We start from the raw sequence: 22,672 nt of genomic DNA, 5'->3' as shown, positions 1-22,672 counted from the left end.
GCTCCAAATGCATGCTTAAGTTCTCAGACTAGGTGCTTACAGTGGGACTGAGACCTACTTTTATCAGGGTCAGCTTTTTACACAGTGTGAGCTCAGTAAATTACAAAATGGTCAATTTCTTATTTTATATAAAAAGCCATTATGCTAGAAAAAGGAGACTATTAAATGTGTGTGAGTGTATCATCTGTACTGGACACATGCCTTGCTCTTTAACCAAAGGCAGTAAGGAGAAAACATGTTTCCTTTCTGGCTGCTAAAGCCAAGACTCATTCAGGAGTAAGTTTTCAGTGGGGTTTTGCCCCCATGAGGATGGACTCATCAATCTCAGGTTTTATAGCATAGTAGAAAACCAGTTATACTCTCCTGTTCGCAGACCTGAGGTGAGGAACCTGAGAGGAGTTTCTTTTCTGACGCTTATAAAGGTAAATGCTGTCTTGTAAAACGTGAGGCAGTAAAAACTGCATCCTGCAATGGCTCTGCAGGGCCCTAAAATGCCTAAGTTGGACTGTTACAACTTCCAGTTCAGTGCAGAAGGCAAATCTGGTTTATGATCTTTTCTAAGGAGTATTTTAATCTTCATTTACTTGTTGTATTAGAGACTATGGACAAAACGATGCAAAGCCATTTAATGAAATGTCATATACTCAGGGTGTCTAGGGTTTGATTTACAGCAGAAGGCCAGAGGAGCTCTGATGATTTAGGTTTCTTCTTAATCAAAAGATTTGTAGCACATTGAAAATGAATGACTGCACAAGCATCTGTCAGACCATAAATAACCAGAAAACATGCCAGTGCTCTCCAGGTGACAGGTAGTGATTTTGTGCCAGCCACCTCTTCTTTCTGTTTCTTAGGATATGGTTTTAATCTGCTGATTTCTCTTCCCAAAAGCAGGAGCAAGAGACGAGCTACACTATCCTGAGAGCCAAAGGCACCAATGTTACCATCAGTGGCCTCAAACCTGATACCACCTATGTCTTCCAAATTCGAGCCCGAACTGCAGCTGGATATGGGACAAACAGCCGCAAGTTTGAATTTGAAACCAGTCCAGATTGTATGTATTTGTTCAAATGGTTTATACTGACATCCTGCCCGGTTGCTCACTGATTTGAATAGCTGCTTTCACTCCTTTTCTGGTTTAGTGAATGCAACTCGTAACTATTTATGATTCGTCTTTCTGGGTAGCAATACTATATAACTTTATATTTTATCATTAAACTTGAAACATGCTATAAAGTGTATACCATGACTATCACAAGTGGTATTCTCTTTCATTCCCTACCCAACCGCTGCCTTGTGCCAGAATCGATACCTTGCTAGACCACGGCTCCTGCCAAGGAAGGAAGTCTGATAGAAAAACAGATTCACAGCCTCACACTATTCCAAGTTTGTGGCCTGAACCCCATGGGCTATAAACCCTTGCTCCTAGAGAATGAATATTATATTGGTCTATTACTCCTGTGAGCCAGTGTGTAATTCGCCACACCATTACAGAGCATTGTTGATGTCTCCTATGTAGCCTTGAGACGAAACTAATATGCACAGGTCAGGAAGGACAGTCATTCAGTTAAGTAGCTGGTCAGGAGTTGGGCTGTTTGGGTCCCCCCTTCCTGTCACAACACTTCTGGGTGGCCTTTGGGAAGATATTTAGTGGTCTGGTACTCTTTTTCTTTCCTCTGGTGTCTATATTTATTTAACTGGTTTTAACATTATCTGACTGATGTACTTATAGGTATTGTTTATAAATCCTGTTATTATGCCAGAAAGACTCTTAATAGAGCTCCAGAAAGACTCTTAATGGGACTCAGCCTTGAATATTACTTTGTCATCACTTGGTACTATGTATTAAGTCAGACCTTCTCTTTGCTGGAAGCTGAAAGTGGATTAATGCATCAGAAAGTCAGCCTTTGCTTGGATACCCAGTTACTGATGTAGATTGATGATGCATAATCAAAGACTTTGCTGTTTAGAAGGCTGGGCTTTCCCAGAAGATCTGCTATTCAGAGTTTTAACACAGCTAAGGACTATAATTCTGATATGCTTTCAGAAGGCTTATTCATGTACTCATGCTAAGGCTTGAGAACCCATGGTATAAGAAGTGCTCCATTTAAAGTGACAAATTCTCAACCAAGCAGAGTAGCATGAATCCAAATGGTCTTTCACTTGGCTTTGTGCATTTTTTGAGACATGTTATATATTTCATCCCGACTTATTCCTCCTCCATTTCAGCTCTTATTCTGAAAAGCAAACAAGCTTATTGTCTAAAAAAGAAGATACAGATCTGTATTGCAGTAACATGCAGCTTTGGCTTACTGGATGAAACTGGAACTCAAAATAAGTACAACAAGGAGAAAAAATCAGTTGCAGTGGTAGAGCTTAATGAATTTTCTCTGCAAAGCAATATTAAAAGACCCTGTGTGACAATGTGGAAGGTGACAGGAGGCAGTGGTGCACATCTCAGTGACAAGCATACAAGTTACAGAGATAGACAGCAAACCACATGACTTTGTTGCCAAGTTATCATAACAACAGGAGTGCAGTTGTAGGTCTATAACAGGCAAAGGCTTCTTCCCAGGAGGAACTGTGTGACTCCAAGCAGTCACATACCCAAATTGTCTAATCTGTAGGGAAAAGCAGTGCTAACTTTCAGCATTCTTTGTACAGCTAACTTGCAGAATAGAGCTGAGGAGCCTAATTCTGCTGTGCCTGGTGAAGTTCAGGTGTCTGCTGAAGATTGTTCATAACACCTAAGATCTAAAGGTGTCCTGTCATTGTATAGCAGTCTAGCACACCAGAGCTCCATGCTTAGGGACCAAAAGGAAGCATCCATTTTAAGGCAGAAGATAGCCCTTCATCATCTGTGTGCCCTGCTTTTCGTAACCTTCACAGGGATACCATCAAGCTTAACTGGAAAGCTTAATTCATTAAAGCACTTCCCATCACTTAGGAATAAGGGTGACAGTTATTGACTGGCTGGGATTTCTTGCCAAGGAAAAGTTCCTTACTGACCATGACAAAACATGTATGTCATGGTATGTATGTTTGTATTTAGATATATGTTTATATTTAAGTATCAGTTTAACAATCAGCAAGAGTAAAAATCTGCAGTAGTTGAAACAACTTTGGTAAATCATCAAATATGGCTGGAATCTTTTGTTTTCTTCCCTTGTATTTATTTGTCTGATGAAAAATTACTTAGCAGATTAACTCTTTGGCAAGGGACCAAATGCTGTGTAGTGATGACTTTGTTCCATATACAAGTGTCAATTGTGATGTAATCAGCATTATGTTTTGCAGGGGTTATTTACCCATTTTTGTGTTAACTTTGCAGCATTCTCCATTTCCAGCGAGAACAGCCAGGTCGTAATGATTGCCATTTCAGCAGCAGTAGCCATTATCCTCCTCACAGTTGTGGTGTACGTCTTGATTGGGAGGTTAGTTTTTATCCTCTGGTTTGCCCATTTGCTCCTGCTTCCCTTTCCCCGAGGGGCCTTGATGAGCATGGCAAATGGGGTGTCATTGGGCTTGTTTGTACCTTCTCCTTTGTCTGCTGCCCAGGAGCTCAGTAATGAGCCCGCTAACGTTAGCAGCCCCAGTCATACAGCAGTTGTTAAAAAATGCTATAAACACATTCTTAGGCAATTGTAAAATTAAACTGTAGGGGTCAAAAATCAACAAATCCTCTCATTAGCCAATTTCCTCCAATTCCCTGAGAATATAACATGCCTCCGTGAGGCACAGAGAATGTAAATATCATTAAACTTTCAAACAGGCATTTAATTGTGGAGGAAAAACATTTTATTCTGTTTCCACCTGCAGTTAACATATAAAATTCTCTGGTTTTTTCTCCCCCTCTGTTGCTTGTAGATTCTGTGGATACAAGAAGTCTAAGCATGGCGCTGATGAGAAAAGACTACATTTTGGGAATGGCCACTGTAAGTTACCAAAGCCTTTTAATGCTTCCAGATCTGTTGAATGCATCCCCTAGATAACTGGTATTTTTCAAATTAAAAAGAAGAAGTCATACCTCACTTAAACCAAGGTGAAATTGGGAAGAGAATTATCACTTCTCTTGTGGGTAGGGAGATTTTCCCCAAACAATTATTCTTTGTTTCAGATTCTTTCGTATGTGTTCAGAGTAGTAATGAGCAAAACATCACTATGTTCAAGGAATACGTGTGGTTAGTAATGTGATATTGATTCCTGTGCATTACTGAAATGCAGAGGGTAACTTCAGCTTCCTCATTATGAGCCGCATGAAGTCTAAGAGATGTCATTTTCTTTACAAAGCAAAATATACAATCAATGAAACCTGTCTTGATGACTACTGAGGGGACTGTGAAAATTACTCATTTGACAAAGTTGACCCAATAATAGTTTGTAATTATTCTAAGCGGTCTGAAAAGTGACTTGGAGGAGTTTCTTGAATTAAGGAAAACTATTTGACATAAGCAGGTATGTCACAAATTAATGGGAGTTTTTAATCCAGCTCTCTTTTCAAACGTGTTTTTCAAGTCCTGCTTCCCCACTTGCAAGAATGAATATGTCTGTGCTTTCTCTGGGTCTCATCTAGGGCTAACAAGAGAGCCTTTCTATTGACTTCCGTTGTCTTTTGTATGTAGTTAAGGATGTGAAGTTTTGCTCATCCTGAGGAATCTGGGTTACCTTTGAAATGTGTTCAAAAGCCGAGCCTATCTATTTCAGGTGTTTCACTACCTATTTTTATTAAGGCTAAATGGGACTTGACTCATGGCTATTTTGGGTCATTTGGCTCTGCCCTCTGAAATGAACAGCATGGAGCAAGATCCTATTCAGTGGATACTCAGGGGAAGGAATGTTGATGTGTACTGGCCACCAGGAAGGAGTAGCCTGCTGTGGCCCATGGATAGAGAGTAATGTCATCCTGCAGTATTTCAGCTCCTCTCTGATCTTATATTCTCTCTGCAGTGTACATAATAACCCTGCAGCACTTTTCCACCACAGAGGAACTGTGGTTTGTGAGGACTAGAAGCTCCATCCATACTCTCTTTAAAAAAGAAAGAAAACAGTTTTAGAGCAGGACTTGAGGGGAAAGGATGGTGATGGTTTAACACTCCTGACTAGGGCTGGGGAGTTGTTCTTGGGGGGTTTATAGTTGCATTTTGGTTATTTTTCATCTTTATGGGGCAAAGATAATGTCCTTCATAAACACCAAGACTGGAAATTCCTTCTTTTTTTTCTCACCCACAGAATTCTTGGCATCTAATGAGCATGTTTTTACTAAGAAGTAGTAGTTAGTCTTTGAAACTGTTTCAGCTCCACATAAATATACCATGCAGACCACGTTGAATCTATTCCTTAGTATGTTGTAAGGTTAATGTACATGGGTTTTCTTCATGTAAGTAGCGCTGTACCATCGGCAATAAAAGTGCTCTTGGTACCGTAATCAGATGCCTCCCCACCGAATATAATTGAGTTAACATTTTAACAGGGGATTTACCTGCAGTAGTTGGAAATCAGAACTACTTCCTAATCCCCATGACAATAGAGTAACTGTTCTCTAACTGTTCATATTATTATTATTATCTTAAGTTTGGAGCCCCTCCTTATCTCCTGAGAGCCATGAGCATGTATATCCACAACATGTGTGCTCCTTCCCCTGCACTGTCAAGGGATACACAAGCAGTACCAGTGGGCTTTGCTTTGTGCAGCCCAGCAACTGCTAACCGACTAGTCTCAAAAAAGCCCTATACGGTTACATGTGGCCCATAGAATTAATGCTTCATCATCCAAATTTAATGAGGTTATAAAATAAAAGCAGCCAGTAAAAAAAGTGTCACAGACAAATAACAGGTCAGAACTTGCTCTCCTTACTCCCACACAATGGCAAGTTGCAATCACTATACTTAAACATGTCAGTGCTATTAAATTCCTGCGGATTAAATTGCTTTTAATTTGGCTTTAGATATTTATGTACTGTTTTCTGAGTAGTGCCATGCTGATTCACTGTGCAGTAATAACAGTGTTGACCATGGTATTTCTGTTAGATATCCTTGGAAATGATGTATTGATGTTTGCAGATATTTGTGTTGGGATGTGTATGCATGTGCATGTGTGGCTGTTGAAACTTTATTTTACCAAATTGCAGTCTTTCTCATAGAATAAGAAAATTGCTCCCATGAACTAGAAGAAAAAGGGTAAAGTAACTTCCATGGCTGTCGTAAACTTTCAGCATCTTAAATACAGCAGCTGGTTTATTTCAGTCAGTTTATCCTGAATTACTTTAAAAAAGGCTCCAGCCATGACCTATTCCCTGCAGCCTTATTACAAATCCTATAATATTACTTCAAAGGAGCAAAAATGTTTCACCTCCTCAGATCCTCTCCCTCTGCCTTCTTTGGCTAGGCCCTTTCTATTTTTTTGCTACCTTTAGGGCAATTCATGCTGTTAAAATGAAAATGTAAATTATTACGTTTGCAGAGAATGAGCTGTAAAGTAGTACAGCTTAACACATGTGCATGTGTTTATTATCTGTTTTTCATGACAGAACCCAGTTACTATCTAGGCTGTCCTTAATTATTGGTGTGAAGGGATTATTCTCCTTGCAGTCACCATCACCTGATCCTGGGAACCTCTGGGGTCAGCACTAAAAACCTGCAGCCAAAAACCCCACAGTGCAGAAGCTTTTAATTAGTTTTACAGGGGGTACAAGGGAGCCTGTAACGTGCATCCAGCATGGACGGAAAGGAGCATTTACAAGACTTTTAACCAACAGCAATATACAGCCAATTACTTTTTGTTTTACTTGCAAGTAATTCTGTAACCATCAGGCTCTTGAAGGAAACACAGTCGGCATTTAATGCTGCGCGCACGCAGCCCTTGTGTTAAGAGCGTGGCTCTTGGTTTGTGTTGTTATTGAGGCAGTCAACTTAGGAACTCAGTTTTATCTTTTCTCTGTCAATCCTGAGGCCAATAAATCTCCATCAGATTGATTTCATTTATTCATTTATTTATCTATTTGTTTTACATACACTGGGGGTTGTTTGACAAAACAATGGTGGGCTCCAGCTAATGGTCCAAAAGTACTTTACCCCATCTGTGTAACCCAAACAAAAAAGGTTTAACTATTCTAGTAGTGAACAATTGATGTAGTATAATAGTGCCAAGCTGGAATGGATATTCCTGAGTGGGTTAAGGCAGTGTTTGTAGGAGGAGGTAATATCTTTTACAAGACCAACTGGTACTGTTAGACAAATACATATCCAGGAATGCAGGTTTTGTGTCCTAAGCTGAAAACTTCAATCTGGATGTAACAATTATTTCACTTTCTGTTAACAAAACACCTTTGTGTTCTAAAATGAATACAGAGGCAGGCACACCAAGGTACTGGGTACATGCACAAGCAGGGCCTTGATCTGAGAAGGAAGAAGGAGGCTATGCTCTACCTTCAGCATCTTTGCTGGGGAGAAAGGTTATGAAAAAGAATACATTCCTTCCATCCCTGCTAGAGGAAGAGATGTGGAGAGCTTGAAACTGCCCTTAAAATTGTTCAGTCATTTGAAGTAGAACTTACTCCAGGCAAAATGAGCAACCCCTGGCCAGAAAACTGTAGAGGGGGATAATATAATAACATGGTTGTTAGGGAAACTGAACAGTGCAGTCAGACTTTAATAATAAGAACAACTGGCTGCCATCCTTGTATGTGCTAGCAGAGGGATTAAGGCAGAGATGCATTTGTTCATGTATAACTTTGTTTTCTTAAGCACCTTGATGGAGGACTTGGAAAGAAAAAGCTTGAGTTGATGTGTTCTGCTTAGCATATTCCTAAGAACTTTTCAGGTTGGCTGTAGCATCACACATGTTGTTTCTTGTCTCTGGTGTTACATTGATAGGGACAATATATTGCAGCATCTAAATACAGCAAGTTGGAATGGGGGGGTAGTATTTTAGTATTTGAAAAGCAGTTAAATAGGGGAATTGCAGGCATATTTAGAATTGGGTTTTAGACTTCTGTGCATTAGTGTCTGGTGTTACACAGTTTGATCAAAGGCAGTTTGATTTGGAAAAGCCTTATACCTCTTTTTTACCATTGATTTGATTTCTGCTATCTCATGAGCTTTCTTGCAAAGGATTAATTAAATCTAAGTAACATTTTCTCTCTGAATTTGTTTTTACACAGTAAAACTCCCAGGCCTGAGAACTTACGTCGACCCGCATACATATGAAGATCCCAATCAAGCTGTGCATGAATTTGCCAAGGAACTAGATGCTTCTAATATCTCAATTGATAAAGTAGTTGGAGCAGGTAATGATCACCAGATTTGATGAACTAAAGGGTTTTGCTGTATCTACTGTTTTACCTTTTGGGGTTTATACTTGTGAGTAAAACAAAAGCTAAAGTGTTCACATTAGTAGGTCATATTTACAGCTAATTCCAATGCTTTTGAAAACTTAAGGGCATGCGGTTCTTTTTCATTGCTCCCAAAGAAAGCAGATAGCAAGGCAGCTTTTCAGACACCTGTTAGCCCACCCTTGGATGTAGCACTTTTGGGAGTGAAAAGATTTCAGCCTCACTTCTTATGTTCCCTTTAAAATCCGTCAGCACAGAAAATGGTATCAACTGTGGAGATGTTTTCCTTTTCTTTTAGAAAGAAAGAAAGGACTGTTGACTATTATGCCTTCAATGAAACCACAAACTCATTTCATACCAGTCACCACTCATCCATCAGCCTGCAATGACCTTTGGTCATTGGATTGATTTTGGTCACTGCTTTGGATTTGAATTATCGATTTTGGAGGAAAGGGTTGTCTGTCTGATAACTGATTGTCTGAGCCATGCAGACGCCATAGATTGTTTGGTTTACAGAAAACAAGCTGTCGAAATGAGCACATTTTGTAGCAGAGGATCCAGATTACAGAAAGCCCCATCACACTGAGTTGTCCGTGTTGCAATGCGGCATGTAGTTCCTCATAGGGTATGTGCTTGCTTCTTGAACTGGCAGATTGTCTCACTGAGTCCAGAAGATCACGAAGTTTTGGGTTTCCTGCTAAGTGAAAGCATTTGTGAGAAGTACTATTGATTTTTAATCCATTGAAAATCACTAATTCTTTTATTATTGATTTTTTTTGCTTCTCTCTAAACTTATTACTTGCATTAAAATCAGGAGATGTGAGAGAGACATATTCCTAGTGCACAGCAAAAGATTTCCAGTTGGAAACAAATATAGAACCAAGCTACTGAACTCAGTGCATCTCCTGAGTCTCCCAGTAAAAAGGAATGGTGTTCATCCTCTCTCACTGCAGCTGCTCAAGTGCTTGTATGAGGTTAGGTTATCTTCTGCAAAAGTAGGGGTTTTGTTCCTTGCTGGTTTTAATTTTGCCCCACAAGAGTGCACTGTTCTCCATCATCTTCATTTAAGGCAGTAGAGCTCTGCTTACTTAACAGAGAGTTAGTATGGGGGTAGGGAAGGGGGTTACTGAAAAGCTAAATCCAAAAGCTGCATTTTTCCTTATAAAACGTTTGGGAGCCTTCATTCACAAATATAAGCTTTCCAAACTTGGGCTGTATGCAGTACATGAATATAGAAAACAAATTCATACGAATCAATGATATATTCATATTTTATAGCTCATTTTTCTGACGTATCAGAAAATACGTGAGAATGAGAGGTAAGCCAAAACCTGTCAGGTATGACCTCTGAAAATGGAGAGAAGCTTCAAAGAAGGGTTATGTTCTATAAGAGTGAGGTGGTTTAAAAAGAAGTCCCTTAGTTGCACTGCAGTAAAAGTGATGACCATTCCTGCAGGTCCTCTGCACTGAAGCTTGGACTCAAAATATGATAAAGCCATTTGTTGGAGACCCTTTGTCAGATTCATATAGTCTGAACTACATACAGCATTACAGTTAGCATTTCCTATTAGCAGTTGCCAGAGTTGCCCACATGAAGAGCCATGCAGGAAAGAACAGACAAAAATCATGATATAGAGTGCTGGGAGCTTCCACAATGTGTTCGTAGCATCACTTTACACTGTCACATTCAGCACATGGTAGTTCTTGCATTTGCAGTGCATGCCTCTGAGGCTGCTTTTGCAGCACCACTTCTTTCCTTCCCAAAAGCAGAAAGGCATTTCCTGTCTCTTACTTGAGTCAGTGACTTATTTGAGTGGATGACTTGGTCTTTTCCTGCCCTTCTCCTTTACAAAATCAAGTGTGAATAAAATGATAAGACAGTGATTTGAGAAGAAGGGATTCATTTAACTGTGTTGAAGTGTGATGTAAGTAATGAGACCTTCAAATCAGGTCCTTCTCCAGGCATTTTTTCACAGCTTTAGCCAGAAGTCTCTTAGAATAGAGGGCAGCTTATATGACTTTGAAAACATACCCAGACACAACAAGGAAATACTCTTATCCAAAAGAACCTCAAGAAAAACACAAGGGATTTTAGTGGGAAGCTAAGCATAAGAAAATTGAGGTCAGGAGCCACTTTTTCTGAGTTTTCTTTAAAGTAATTCTTTCTTTTAAAGCAACTTACTTGTTTTTATGGATCCAGTTCAGCAAACCACTTAAGAAGTTAAAATCCAATTGGATAGCAAGAAAATACTACAAAAAGTACTTTCTTGATGTGGGATAGATTTACATATGTGCTTTGCTGAATATGAAAGCCAGCTTTTGTTTTTCTTTCAAAGTTTAAACATACTTGCAACATGACATCTTCTTAATCAAAGTACTTTTAAAATTGGGGGGCTACCTGTCCATGGACTTATGATGAAGGTTTGGAGTATCTCAGTGAAGGCTTGTAGGACATTGCTGATGTTTATGAGGTTTATGAAACAATAAGTTTAAGCACCTCTCCAACTCTGAGGGAGTTCTGTGCACAACAGTACAATCATGATTTAAAACACAGCAAAGTAAAGGGAGTAGCTAATTTCACAGTCATCTTTTACTTGTCCCCTGGGTCTCAATGCACAGCAAATGCCATTCACTGATGCACTAAGTAGCCTATTTAAAAAGAAATTAAGATCTCCTGAAGAGTGATCTTTATTGCTTGAACAGCCCTCCTAATAATATCTATTTGCTTTCCAGATGTAAATAGACATATCAGTCTGCAGGGCAGGTTATACAGTGTTTATGTGTGTAGTATAATTAAAACTAAACACTTTAGAAAGGCTCTACATGAAAAGCCATCAAACTCCTCTCTTTTTGGTTTTCTGCCTTCCAACTTGGACGCAAGTCTTTATTCCTCCTAAACAATATCTGATGAAATCCAATCCATTTCTTACTGGGACCGTACAGTAATGATTTGCAGGAAAGAAAGATGTAGTGTAACTGAATGTCATTATGGATGTTGACCAGGTAGGGTTATGTAGCATCCATGCTGCCCTGTATATGAAAGAACCAAAGGTTAATGTGCCCAGTGAGCTTTTTCCAGTGAAATAGTTTTCCATTTTATATTCATGAGCAAGAGTAAGCTCCATTGCTGTGAAGGCTCCAACTTTTAGTCTCTTGCGGCATCAACTGGCCTTGAGGCATTTGTAGAATCCGATTAATCACCCAATATCTAAACTGTGCGGCCATGGCTGAAGGGACCATGTTGAACAAGCACATTAGCCCTAATCTTTTCCTTCCCAAAAGTCAAACAAGTATCAGATATATGATTTCAGTTGTAAATGAAGGCTTGATTCCCGGACTGTTTGCTGAAATCATAGCTCTAGTCTTCATTGACCATAATTGAACAATAGTTTTAAGAGATTAGCCTTTTTTAGCTTTTTTGACCATTAAAATATAGAGGAAAGGAAATACAAAGCTGGACAGTACAAGATTTATTTCAAGCACTTTTCCCCCTTCCTTCTGTTTTCAAGATGTGCTTTAGTCTTCTTCTTTGTAGTCCTCTGATAGTATGGAGCTTAAGTTAGTATTTGAACTGTAGCGGTGTTTGTGCTTGGTAAAGTATACTTGTCATTTTGGTTTGCAGAGATTGAATATTTTTAATTAAGAAGTCTGAACAGGATTCAACACCCATTAGTTACCAGTAATAGGTTTTACAATTCATTTTCTGAGCTGCTGCCTGTCTTGGCAGCCTGAAATACAACTCATGTTAGAAACAAAAGATGTAATGTAGTTAAGTAATATATATGTATATAAAGATACATACTCTGAGTATCACTTTTTTTGTTATTACATTAGTAATAATAGTACATTAGTACATCAGATGAGCATGTCTAAAGGATGAAGCACCTCAGCAATTGATGATAAGATATGGTGACATTCGCTTCTGTGTTACTTAAATCTAGCCCGTGTTAACAACAGACACAGGTCATTGACCTGTGACACATTTGATCAGGTTATTTGTTTAAATTGGCTGTCTAACAGAGAAACCTCATAAAATAAAGCTGAAAAGTGACCTCAGGAGGTCATGAAGTCCATACCCTTTCCCACCTTCTTAGGTACTGTTCTTGACAGATGCTTATTTATAATCTATAAAGTAAGAGTTTGTAGACTCCATAAAAAACCTTCTATACTGTCCAAGTGTCCTTACTGTTAGAATTATTCTCCTGATCTAATTGAGCTTCATTATAATTTGAAACTGTTCTTGGGTTTACCTTTTCTGTACAGAATTAGGACTTGGCATCCATATAACCATCATTTTGATAAACCAAAACTATTGTCATCTCTCTCATCTCATTCCTTTTTGTAAGTAAATAACACCAGTTCCTTGAGCTTTTGAATGTGGACACACAGCCCTGACTTTTAAGACTCAGGTCTTTGTTCTTTCTCCCTTTATCATGCCCAAATTGCTTTGCTACAAATGGGGTATGAACTCCATTGTGAAAGACAAATTTCAGTTTGCAGATGAATGGGCTGAATGTAACATCTCGAATGTATCCCATGTGGTATCACATCTGAACCCGTCATACATTTCTGAGCATTAAATCTATGAATGATTTAAATTTGCCTATTAAAAATGCTTTATTTCTGTGGATTTTGGTCATTTTTAGTTTTCACAGATGTTGCTTAATGTAAACAATCAGCTGCAGATATAAAGAAAGAATCATTGTGGGCAAATGAGTTCCAAGAGCCTTTGCTCTTTAGAGGCATAGTTATGCAATAGCACTTAAGATTATTGCACTTCAAGTGGGGAAAAGCTTATATGTAAGCAGTACAATCACTCTTTCCATGGTACTTCAATCACAAATAAAATCAAAATTCCCAGTTTGCATGAAAATGATGCCAGCTAGATTTAGATTTATAAGATTAGTTTGTTTCCAAGTCAGACTTTCTGTACAAGGCCACTTGACAAAATATGGCTTAGGAGGGACTATTTATATTTAGATCTCGTGTATTCTGACAAAAGAACTTGAATAGGCATGTGTTAGAAAATGAGTGTGAAAGCACTCCAGCAATACCCTCTAGTGTCTTGGAAGATATCAAACAAAACACACACACAACCAGCAAACAACCAACCTTTCTTCCCTGATCAGTATAGTGTTTTCCTTGTCTTTAAATATAAATGATTTTGTAGGGACAATTCTTGCTATCGTATTTCTTGTGTATTTTAGCCATTCTCTGTTTTTATTGTGTTTCTCTATTTTGTCATTGAAACAGGGAAAAAAAGAGTTGCCTACTGTAATTTTAATTGGGATGTTGTAGGCACAATTTATTATATTGTATGAAATCTAAGTTGGGGGGTTGGATAACTGGGATTCAAAAGTCAGCTGCTGCTCAAATGTTTAGGTGCTGAAGCTTTCATTAAATGCTTTATGTAATCATTAGCTAAATACAGAAATCTTCAAGTGTTTTCTTCCAGCCATTTGTCTACATATGTAATATGTGCTTACTTGAATGCCAAGGTAATTTTCTCTGTATGCTCTTCTTGGATGTTACATAGCAAAGGATAAACCATGTTTTATCAAAGTAAACATGCAGTCCTACCTGCCATTTTCTATTTAGGGATCTCACACAAGATGCAGCGGGCACAATATTCATGGTGGACTTTCAGGTCCCATAGTCCCATAGTGACAGTATATATTGGCATTATTAGATCCATCTGAATAATGACAGAACAAAGATAATCTGTATGGATTTCTTTTTTCTTTGCAGCTGTGTAGATAAATTGTTATGAATTACCTTGCTACTTTAAGTAAAATGTGTTTGGTAGAGATGAAGAGTAAGGATGCATGATTATTCTCATACTTACTTCTGTGTTAATGAGCCCTCCTACCATTGTCTCAAAGTCCATTGAGTGAAACAAAAGTGTCATTTTCTGATCACATTTATACATTCCTCTGCTCTGCAGTCATCTGGATATGCAGTGTAAATAAGTGAAATTGTCCAGTTGGACACCTGGAGAACCCAAGCATGGAAATATTAAGTAGATGTCCAGAGGTCTCCTGTGGAGCTCTGGTCTGTGGCCCACCAGTAAACATCACACCTCAGGGACTCGTGCTGAATGCTGTCTTCTTTCTTAAATCCCCATGAAATAACTATATTTAATCTTTTGTCATTTTTTCCACTCTTTTAGGGGAATTTGGAGAGGTTTGCAGTGGGCGCCTAAAGCTGCCTTCCAAAAAGGAAATTTCAGTGGCTATCAAAACCCTAAAAGTCGGTTACACAGAGAAACAGAGGAGGGACTTCCTTGGAGAAGCAAGCATCATGGGACAGTTTGACCACCCTAACATCATTCGATTAGAGGGAGTCGTCACTAAAAGTAAGCTATCACAGGGGCATCTGTTTTGCATGGGAAGTCTCCCTTTCCAACCTAAATTGTTCTGGGATTTGCTGGTCTTTCAGGAGCAAAAGCAAATAAAAAGCTGACTCATCCATGTTGGGTCTCTGCGAACCCTTCCAGAAATGTTTATGCTCTAACCCTGTCAATATGTACCAGATATCCTTTAAAAGAGATAACAGCAGAAACACATAGTTTGGCTTTTGCAAGGTAGATTGTATTTCCTCAAAAGCAGGGAAAAATTACCCATGTGAAAGCATCAGCTAACCCTGCACTGATGGATCCAATGAAGAATGGTATTGGAGGCAATTGCCTGCAGTGCAGCTGCAGGATCTTCACTGGCTTGTTGCTTGCAGGATGCTGAGAACTTAGAAACCATGCCCTGGGTTGATGAGCTGGGAAAAACTGGGGAATGAAAATAGTCTGCTTAAAATAATGCAGAGAACACATAGAAAAATAAGCATTTCTATAATGAACTGGCAGGTTTAATGAACTCCAGAGCTACAAATTGCTGCAGAGTGGCCAAGAGGCACTTGCTGATCATCTGTTACCAGTCACGGAGTCTAAAGGTTCCTAATTGCACTGGAGCAGTATGTTCTGCTTTCAACCAAGTCATTAGACATTATCATTAGCACAAATTAATGAACAGCCTACCTGGCTCTGGCAACTGGTACCAGTAAATTAATAAGTCCAGACTTCTTCCTACATGGTTTCCATGAAGGGAAAATAATACTCCATGGTACTCTGTGTGATATTCAGTGCACATGGACGTACTGATGTCAGTGTTCAGTACGCATCAGTGCATATCAGTATGAGACATTTTAAAGATCCTGAACTTCCAGAATGCCTCTTAGCAAAGATCTGAAGGCAAAATAAATACTGAAGTAAATAAAAAATGTTGGGACCTTCAGATGCCAGTCATAAAATTGATTTTATTTCTTCAATAATATATTTGTTTCTTTTCTACTGAGACATTTTCTAAATCTGGTTGTTTCTGTTATGGGTGTAGGGTTTTTTTTTTGTTAAAGCTTATTTTTGTCTATTTTTTATGATAATAATATATAATATAATTATATATAATATAATAATCACCTTCTCATTTTGAGACAAAAAAAGGAATTGAAACCTCTATCCACATGTGGCACCTTCCTGAAAAGTAACATATTTGAAGAACCCTCTCCAGCTCTACTGTCATCTACATAACAGCAGGTTGTAACAGGCATTTGTGACACATCAGGAGCCTCCTCTAAGCTGCCCATGCTCTTCTCCTCATGAGCAGGTGGCAGGATTCAGTGATGATGGTACTGCCTTCATTAGGCTCACATGCTCTCATTGAGGCAGGAAGTATCCTACCTCATCTTAGAGGACTCTGCTGGCAAAGCAGCTCCTTGCCATTTCAATGAACTGAGAACAGTTTAACTGGGTGAGAAGCATACCAAATATCTTGTTGTTAAGGGGCTGGTTTTATTGGGTTTGAGGAGCCTTTATTTTAAATTGCATGAGTCAAGATTTCAGAACAGAGAGGTATGAAAGTATTTGGTAGCTTACTGAAACAAATTATATTGAATTAAGAAAAAAACAACCCCAAAACACAAGAATGTGTTTAAGTGAAATGTATGCAGAAAAAAACCCATGTGTTATGAAGGGACATAATTACAATAATAATGCTCTAAGTGTGATTCATGAAAGTCTGTTTTGCTCATTTAAATAACAAAGAAATTATTCTTCAGCTCAGGTCTCACAGTCCCATTAGGAAAGGGCTTCCAGGTCTGCCTGTATAAATCCAAGTTATGTCCTTTTCAATGACACACACTTTGTACAGGCAGAATAAGATTTGCAGTCCCAAAATTACTTGAAACTGAAGCATCAGTCTGCACACAGCTGAGCTCAAATCTGTTCTGTTACACTTTTGTTGCACTTGAGAAAATAATTTAATTGCTGTGCATGCAGAATTTGTGCATTGCTTTGAATGTGCATTACTAATTCTGTCTGTATTCTGTATAACTGACTATTAGCAAACTTGCTATTCAGCTATATTCACAGCAGACTGCTGTGTTTCAGGGGGTTGGGAGTGCCAGCTGCCTGTCACATTTAACTATGAGAGAGTGAGCTCTGAATATTCCCAGCTGAAGTCAATAAAAGCCTCAGGGATACAGCACCCTCTCCAGATAGCTTGAATATAGGAGTTGAGAAAACTGCTCTGAAACTATTTGTTTCTGTTTCTCTGGGTGAAATTATATGGCAGAGATGCAAGTGAAGGTAATAATGTATTTTCTTTAACATTCTGTAGGGTAATAGAAGGAGAAGGTTGTGGGGTTTTGTGTTTTTTAAACCAAACCAATATACTGTAATAACACATTAGGAAGTGTTCCTGTTTTTTAACGGTAGCTATTAAATCACACTGAAAAGCATTAGTTTATGTAGAGTAAGTAGAGAGCCTGTGGAGTATTTGCTGGATCACTCTCAGTACAGGTAGTGCATGATAAACAGGCAGAATGACCTTTTCTTCATTAACCAAGTTCTGTTTGACAGATGGCCCTTAGCAATGTTCTAGCTTTTCATTCTGAGTAGATCTTCTGAGGCAATTCCTTGTAACTGCAACTGCTCCAATCCCTTTAACAGGACTATTTGGTGTAAGTTCCCAAGCTGGGGTGGCTCTGGTTTGCCAGGAGGCAAGGCACCGATAGCATGAAGGAGGTGCACTAGAAAAGACTTCAGTCCTTTGCTCCAATACAGGGTTGTTCCCCTCCTTCCTGTTAGTTTCTGTTGTGTGTTTTCCTCTCACTACCCTGCTCTCCTCAGCCTGCTGTAGGCAGTAGCCTTAATAACCAGCGTGCATGTTCTGCTTAGTTTACTAATAATTTACAGCAATTTGTAGCCTGTTAGTATAATAAATTTCAGCAACACTGTTGACACAACTTGTTATCATGTATAAAGGCTGTGCTTTGATAAATGAATGCAGAAGGTTCTCTTAAAAGCGTGCCGTGTTGCTTCTGAGCATGTGCTTCTTATTACAGACACATTTCCAACTGAATGAGAGTGAAATGCTGCACTTGGGTCTTTCTGAGTATGAGCAAGCAAGGCAGGAAGATGCTCTCTTAATGATTTGGAAGATGTATCTTCTTACTCTAGTGTTAGTCATCTGATGTGTCATAAAGTTCTCTGAGTTTATACAGAAACCAGGCAACCATGTCCTGGTTCCAAAGTATGTGGATTTATCACAGGACGTTTTGGATAGCTTCATCAGAGCATTGCCTTTTAATTGAATGATCCAGCAGCATTTTCTGTGCATTACCAGAAAGGCCTTTGGGTTAATATTAGACGCATGGTGTAAGTTAGGTATTTTTCCTTGCACTGCATATTTCTTGCTTCCAAGAATAAGCAAACAACAGATTTTTTTTTGTTTCTTTTATTTTTACCTGTATCATATTCTATATCGTTCAAGTTTAATGTTTTGGATAGTTTGTTCCTAATAGTTAATGGATGTCAGAGTCGATTACCCATCAGTGTGACTCTCATAAGTGTAACACGTCCTTTGCACAGCAGAAAGAAGGTATTTTAACCCATTAATCCACGCAAAGGACATAGGATTTTCTTGTTGTTATATTGATATTTATTTCCCAAGAATTTCTAGTTGATATAAGTTATGTTTTCTGAAAAACAAACAAAAAATGAGTTGTTACCATTTACTTTGCTTTTTGAATGGCTTTCTTGCTTTTATACTGAGTACCTCTTTCAAGCATCATGCTGTTCAGTTTTAAAAGGTAAAATGTCACCATGTCTGCTATACAATATGCAGGCCTTTGTCATGCTTTTATGGTCAGATGCCTTCTTGTGCTGTATGTGAAATAATAATTCATCTTGTTAAATAACTTCATGCTTTTCCCCACCTTTCTCTCTGCCACAGAGAGAAAATAAACAAAGCTTTAGAACATATTGTGGAATAATAAAATCCATGTGAAGGTAAAATATTAGCAGGGCAATGACCTTTGTCTGGAAACTTCACTGTAATCACATTAATTTTTTGCATTCATTTCTCTCCAACATGTCAGAGTTGCATATAGAACCTTGGTTATGTTACAAAATACCTTAGGGTAGAAAGAACGCTTTCAAAACATGATCTGAATCTGCACGGACAAGCTTTGAAAGATACCAGAGGCTTTCCAAGGATGCAGGGCTGTTTGCTTAGAGCTTGCCACTGCCCCATGGATGCAGCTTGGTTGGCCCCCAGCTATGTTGTGCTTAGCAGGAGAAGGGCCAGGTTCATGTTGTCAGTGATTCCCACAGAGGGAGGCAGGACTGCCTGCAAGGAGGGCTAACCTCCAGTACTGGAAGGTGTCCCTGTTACAGCTCTGCTTTTCTTTCCAGTGCCCTGTGTTACTCTGATTCTGCACTTTTCCCATTTCTTTCCCCACCCCAACGTTTTCTATGGCTTATGATAGGAAAATACTGAAGCTTAATAGTTTATATGCATTATAAATACCTTCCTGAGGGAGAGCAGTTTTTGCTATTGCCTTCATATACGCTATTTCATCTGTCCCTTACAGTAGTATCTGCGGAACACATTGACTGTACCCACATGGTAGAGCACTGCTCCACAGTCCTTGTACCTCTGTTGTGCAGACCAGGACACCTCAAGAGAAACTGCAGTCCTGCCACAGCAAGTGCCCAGTTCCCTTCCAGAGGGAACCTTGGGAGCAATTGCATGGCAGAATACACCAACTTCATTGCACATATTCAGCAGTTCTATGAAGGATTATGTTCAACAGTGATGGACAAAACACTGTATACTGAAAATGCAGGTTGCTTCACTTTGTTTCTTAGGACTTGAGCTGCTAAAATCCTATCACTTTATACTGAAATGATTGTATTTCTGTTGATGTTAGTGGAATTACAATTATGTTGTGGACAGAGCTGGGTTTGTCCATGCATCTTTTGCTTGCTTTCTCACTGTAAGATTAGCCTTGGGATTTGGAAGATTTGGGCACATTTCTGTAGTGCTTGGTCTTACAGATCAGTATGTATTCACTTTGAATGTGTGACCACTGTGATCTACTTGCAGGTAAACCAGTTATGATTGTTACTGAATATATGGAAAATGGTTCCTTGGACAGCTTCCTACGGGTAAGTGCAGCAGAAAACCAGTGCAGAACTGGTCCTTGTTCTGGATCTGTTATGGATTCCTTGCCACTCTGCTCTGATTCATCATTAGCTCTTGTTACTTGATATTTCATTGTTACCAGTTGGGTTTGTGTGCTCAGAAAGGGATCTGCTAGTCTGTTTTGACTGCTTGCAGTAAGCATTAGACCAAAATGAAGACAATTTTGGTGTTATTAGTATGTTACATCTGTGAAAAACCAAACGAAAACATCATTCTGGAACACAAAAGTGATGAGGGCTGAAAAGCAGTTATGCATATTGGTTGGCAATACGTCTTACCAAGTGACTTCAAAAATGAACAGATTTATGGAAGTGCTTTCAGTAAAGCAACGATACTGATCAGAGAGCTGTGTCCTTACATATGAAAGGCTTAGGGAATGACTCCATATCTGAGAATGGTCAAAATGTTTTGCTAGAAAACACTATTGGCCTATTTTGTTTCCCTGACCTTGGACATCCTAATGCTGTTGTTGATTTATCCTTGTTTTCTGTTAAAGTTGGTAGCGAGCCTAAAGAAACGTGAACGCTCCCTGTGTCCCCAAGATTTACTTGTTGCAAAACAAGAAGTGTAACAGAAATGAAATCCCATCTGAGGGAAAACACTAGTTTAATTTGAGTTTGTTAGGGCCAACTCAGCTGTGGCTGGGAGACTGCTTTGGTTCTGCCACGGTTGAATGACATTATCCCCCAAATTCATAACATTGAACTAGACATTTAACCCCAAAAGGGGATATATTGTCAGCCTTAATTTCGGTATGTACTGTATATGTTGTGATGTCCACTGGAGCATGTAAAATACATATAAATAATGTGTCAGGATATCTGAATGAAATATATCTCTATTGAAATATATATATTTTGTTTAGGCTTAAAAAGCACTGCAGAAAGGGGAATAATTTCTGACTGTACTAAACAGTCGTTCAGTTTGTTCATTTGAGTGTGGTTGTTTGCTTTGTTGTTTCATTTTTACTGCTGTTGTGGGGAAAGGTAGATAAAAAACCTTGTGACTCATATCACGGGCAACTCAGGCCACATAACCCTCTTTATAAATGCCTTTCAAAACTGGTTATTTTGCTTTTCCCATTGCCAGTAAAAGGCTCTCTGAATGTCTAATTCCTTTCAAGGTTAGAAACCTGATTTCTCGCTAAATCTTCTCCAGTGTCTATATAAATTCTCTTGTTGGCTCTAGTTAGAGTAGGTTTCATAATAGGGAACTGCTAAGAGTCTTTTATAATAATTAATTTCTTCATGAAAGGGAATTCTGAGAGGTTCTTTAAGCATCCTCTGTGCCATATATTTGTCTAATGTTTATAGTGCTAATATTGCCCCGAAGTCTATTAATCAAAACTTAAATTAGTTCAATCTGTCTTGCAGACTGACTTGTGTGAGCTCACCCCACATGGCAGAGCCAGCTCCCATGTATTTAATAAAACCCTGGAAGAAGCAGCAGGAAAAGCTGGAGAGCTGCCCATGATGATACATTTACAGCACTGGGAAATTCATTTGAGAGCTGCACTAGGACGTACTGTTGTCCTGTCATCTGTGTATCTATATATCAGTATCAAAGCTAGATGTTAACAAACAGCATCAGTAATAGCTGGGAGATTTAAAACATGTGGCTAGTAGACAATTAGAAATATATGCAGCAGTTGGTTTCTAGGCTAAGTCACAGTGTGTTTAAGGGACTTTTCCTGAAGTTGAGGAAAATTTGAAGGAATTAGTTTATATTTATGGAATTTATATTAATGGAATTTGAAAGCTCCTGAATCAGACCAGCCTTTGCCTTTGCTAAATAAAAACCAAAATAGAACCCAGCTTATGTAATAGAAAACTTTCATTAGTCCATTGGGTAATGCTGGATTTTCACTAACAAATCCTATGGCCTTTCAGGGAAGTTGGACATCTGTTTCTCTAATGCCCCAATGCTGCAGTCTCAGGAGCACACACAACGTACATTTATGTGCTGCTTTCACACAGGGCCCAACCAGGAAATTCAAATTCTGATGACAGCAAGAAGAGGAAAAATGGGTTTTAATGTCAATTGGAAATCTGTCCCCTTCCCTCAGCTGACTGGGAGATTGTCTTCTGCAGGTCAAAGGAGTTCTGCTTGTGACATTTAAATCACAGCCCCTGACTCAAGAGCTCTTCACTTGAGGAGCTTCCAAGGTCTTTATCAAGTGCAAGGAAGAGGAATGTGAGCAGTCTCTGAAATGACATTTCCTATGTTTTCCAGAAACACGATGCCCAGTTCACGGTCATCCAGCTCGTAGGCATGCTTCGAGGGATCGCATCTGGCATGAAATACTTGTCAGATATGGGTTATGTCCATCGAGATCTAGCTGCTCGCAACATCCTCATCAATAGTAACTTGGTATGCAAAGTCTCAGATTTTGGTCTCTCTCGTGTGCTAGAAGATGACCCAGAAGCTGCTTACACCACAAGGGTGAGTTTTCTGTGTTTGCTTATCCTTTTAAAGTTCCCATTGGTTGTGATGAAGTTAGAAGTCTGAGGGAGTCCCTGAAGTTTATACTCTGTGTGCAGGGCCCATCCAGTTTTGCATGGCCAGAGATGTTCAATAAGCCATAATCATCACGCTATTTAATCATTCATTTCTCAGAGAAGATAGAAGGCAAAAAAAATGGTTTATTTTGTTAGATTATTTTTCCTAAAGAATACAGAATTCTTGGCTCTGTTTCTTTCTGCTGGCTATGTAAGAAGTGAATACCACAGTTAAGGTCTGAGTTGGTTTAGCACACAGTAAGGTAAGACTTCATGTGTGCTTTAAGCAAGTGTTGTTGCACTGCTGCTTTAGC

General features: G+C 39.0%; 1 protein-coding gene across 1 annotated transcript in view; it reads left to right on the top strand.

Annotated features, from left to right (window-relative positions):
* The window catches only part of EPHA3 (EPH receptor A3), a 132,738-nt gene that overhangs the window by 87,888 nt on the left and 22,178 nt on the right, over positions 1-22,672 (top strand). The window contains exons 5-11 of the mRNA XM_034074459.1: positions 889-1,051; positions 3,329-3,431; positions 3,865-3,932; positions 8,156-8,281; positions 14,496-14,681; positions 19,762-19,823; positions 22,093-22,302. Coding sequence (XP_033930350.1) covers positions 889-1,051; positions 3,329-3,431; positions 3,865-3,932; positions 8,156-8,281; positions 14,496-14,681; positions 19,762-19,823; positions 22,093-22,302 — 918 coding nt within the window. The remainder of the gene's footprint in view (positions 1-888; positions 1,052-3,328; positions 3,432-3,864; positions 3,933-8,155; positions 8,282-14,495; positions 14,682-19,761; positions 19,824-22,092; positions 22,303-22,672) is intronic.

This window comes from Melopsittacus undulatus, chromosome 2 (assembly GCF_012275295.1).
Source record: "Melopsittacus undulatus isolate bMelUnd1 chromosome 2, bMelUnd1.mat.Z, whole genome shotgun sequence".
Lineage (NCBI taxonomy): Eukaryota > Metazoa > Chordata > Aves > Psittaciformes > Psittaculidae > Melopsittacus > Melopsittacus undulatus.
This window is presented reverse-complemented; position numbering and strand designations above follow the sequence as displayed.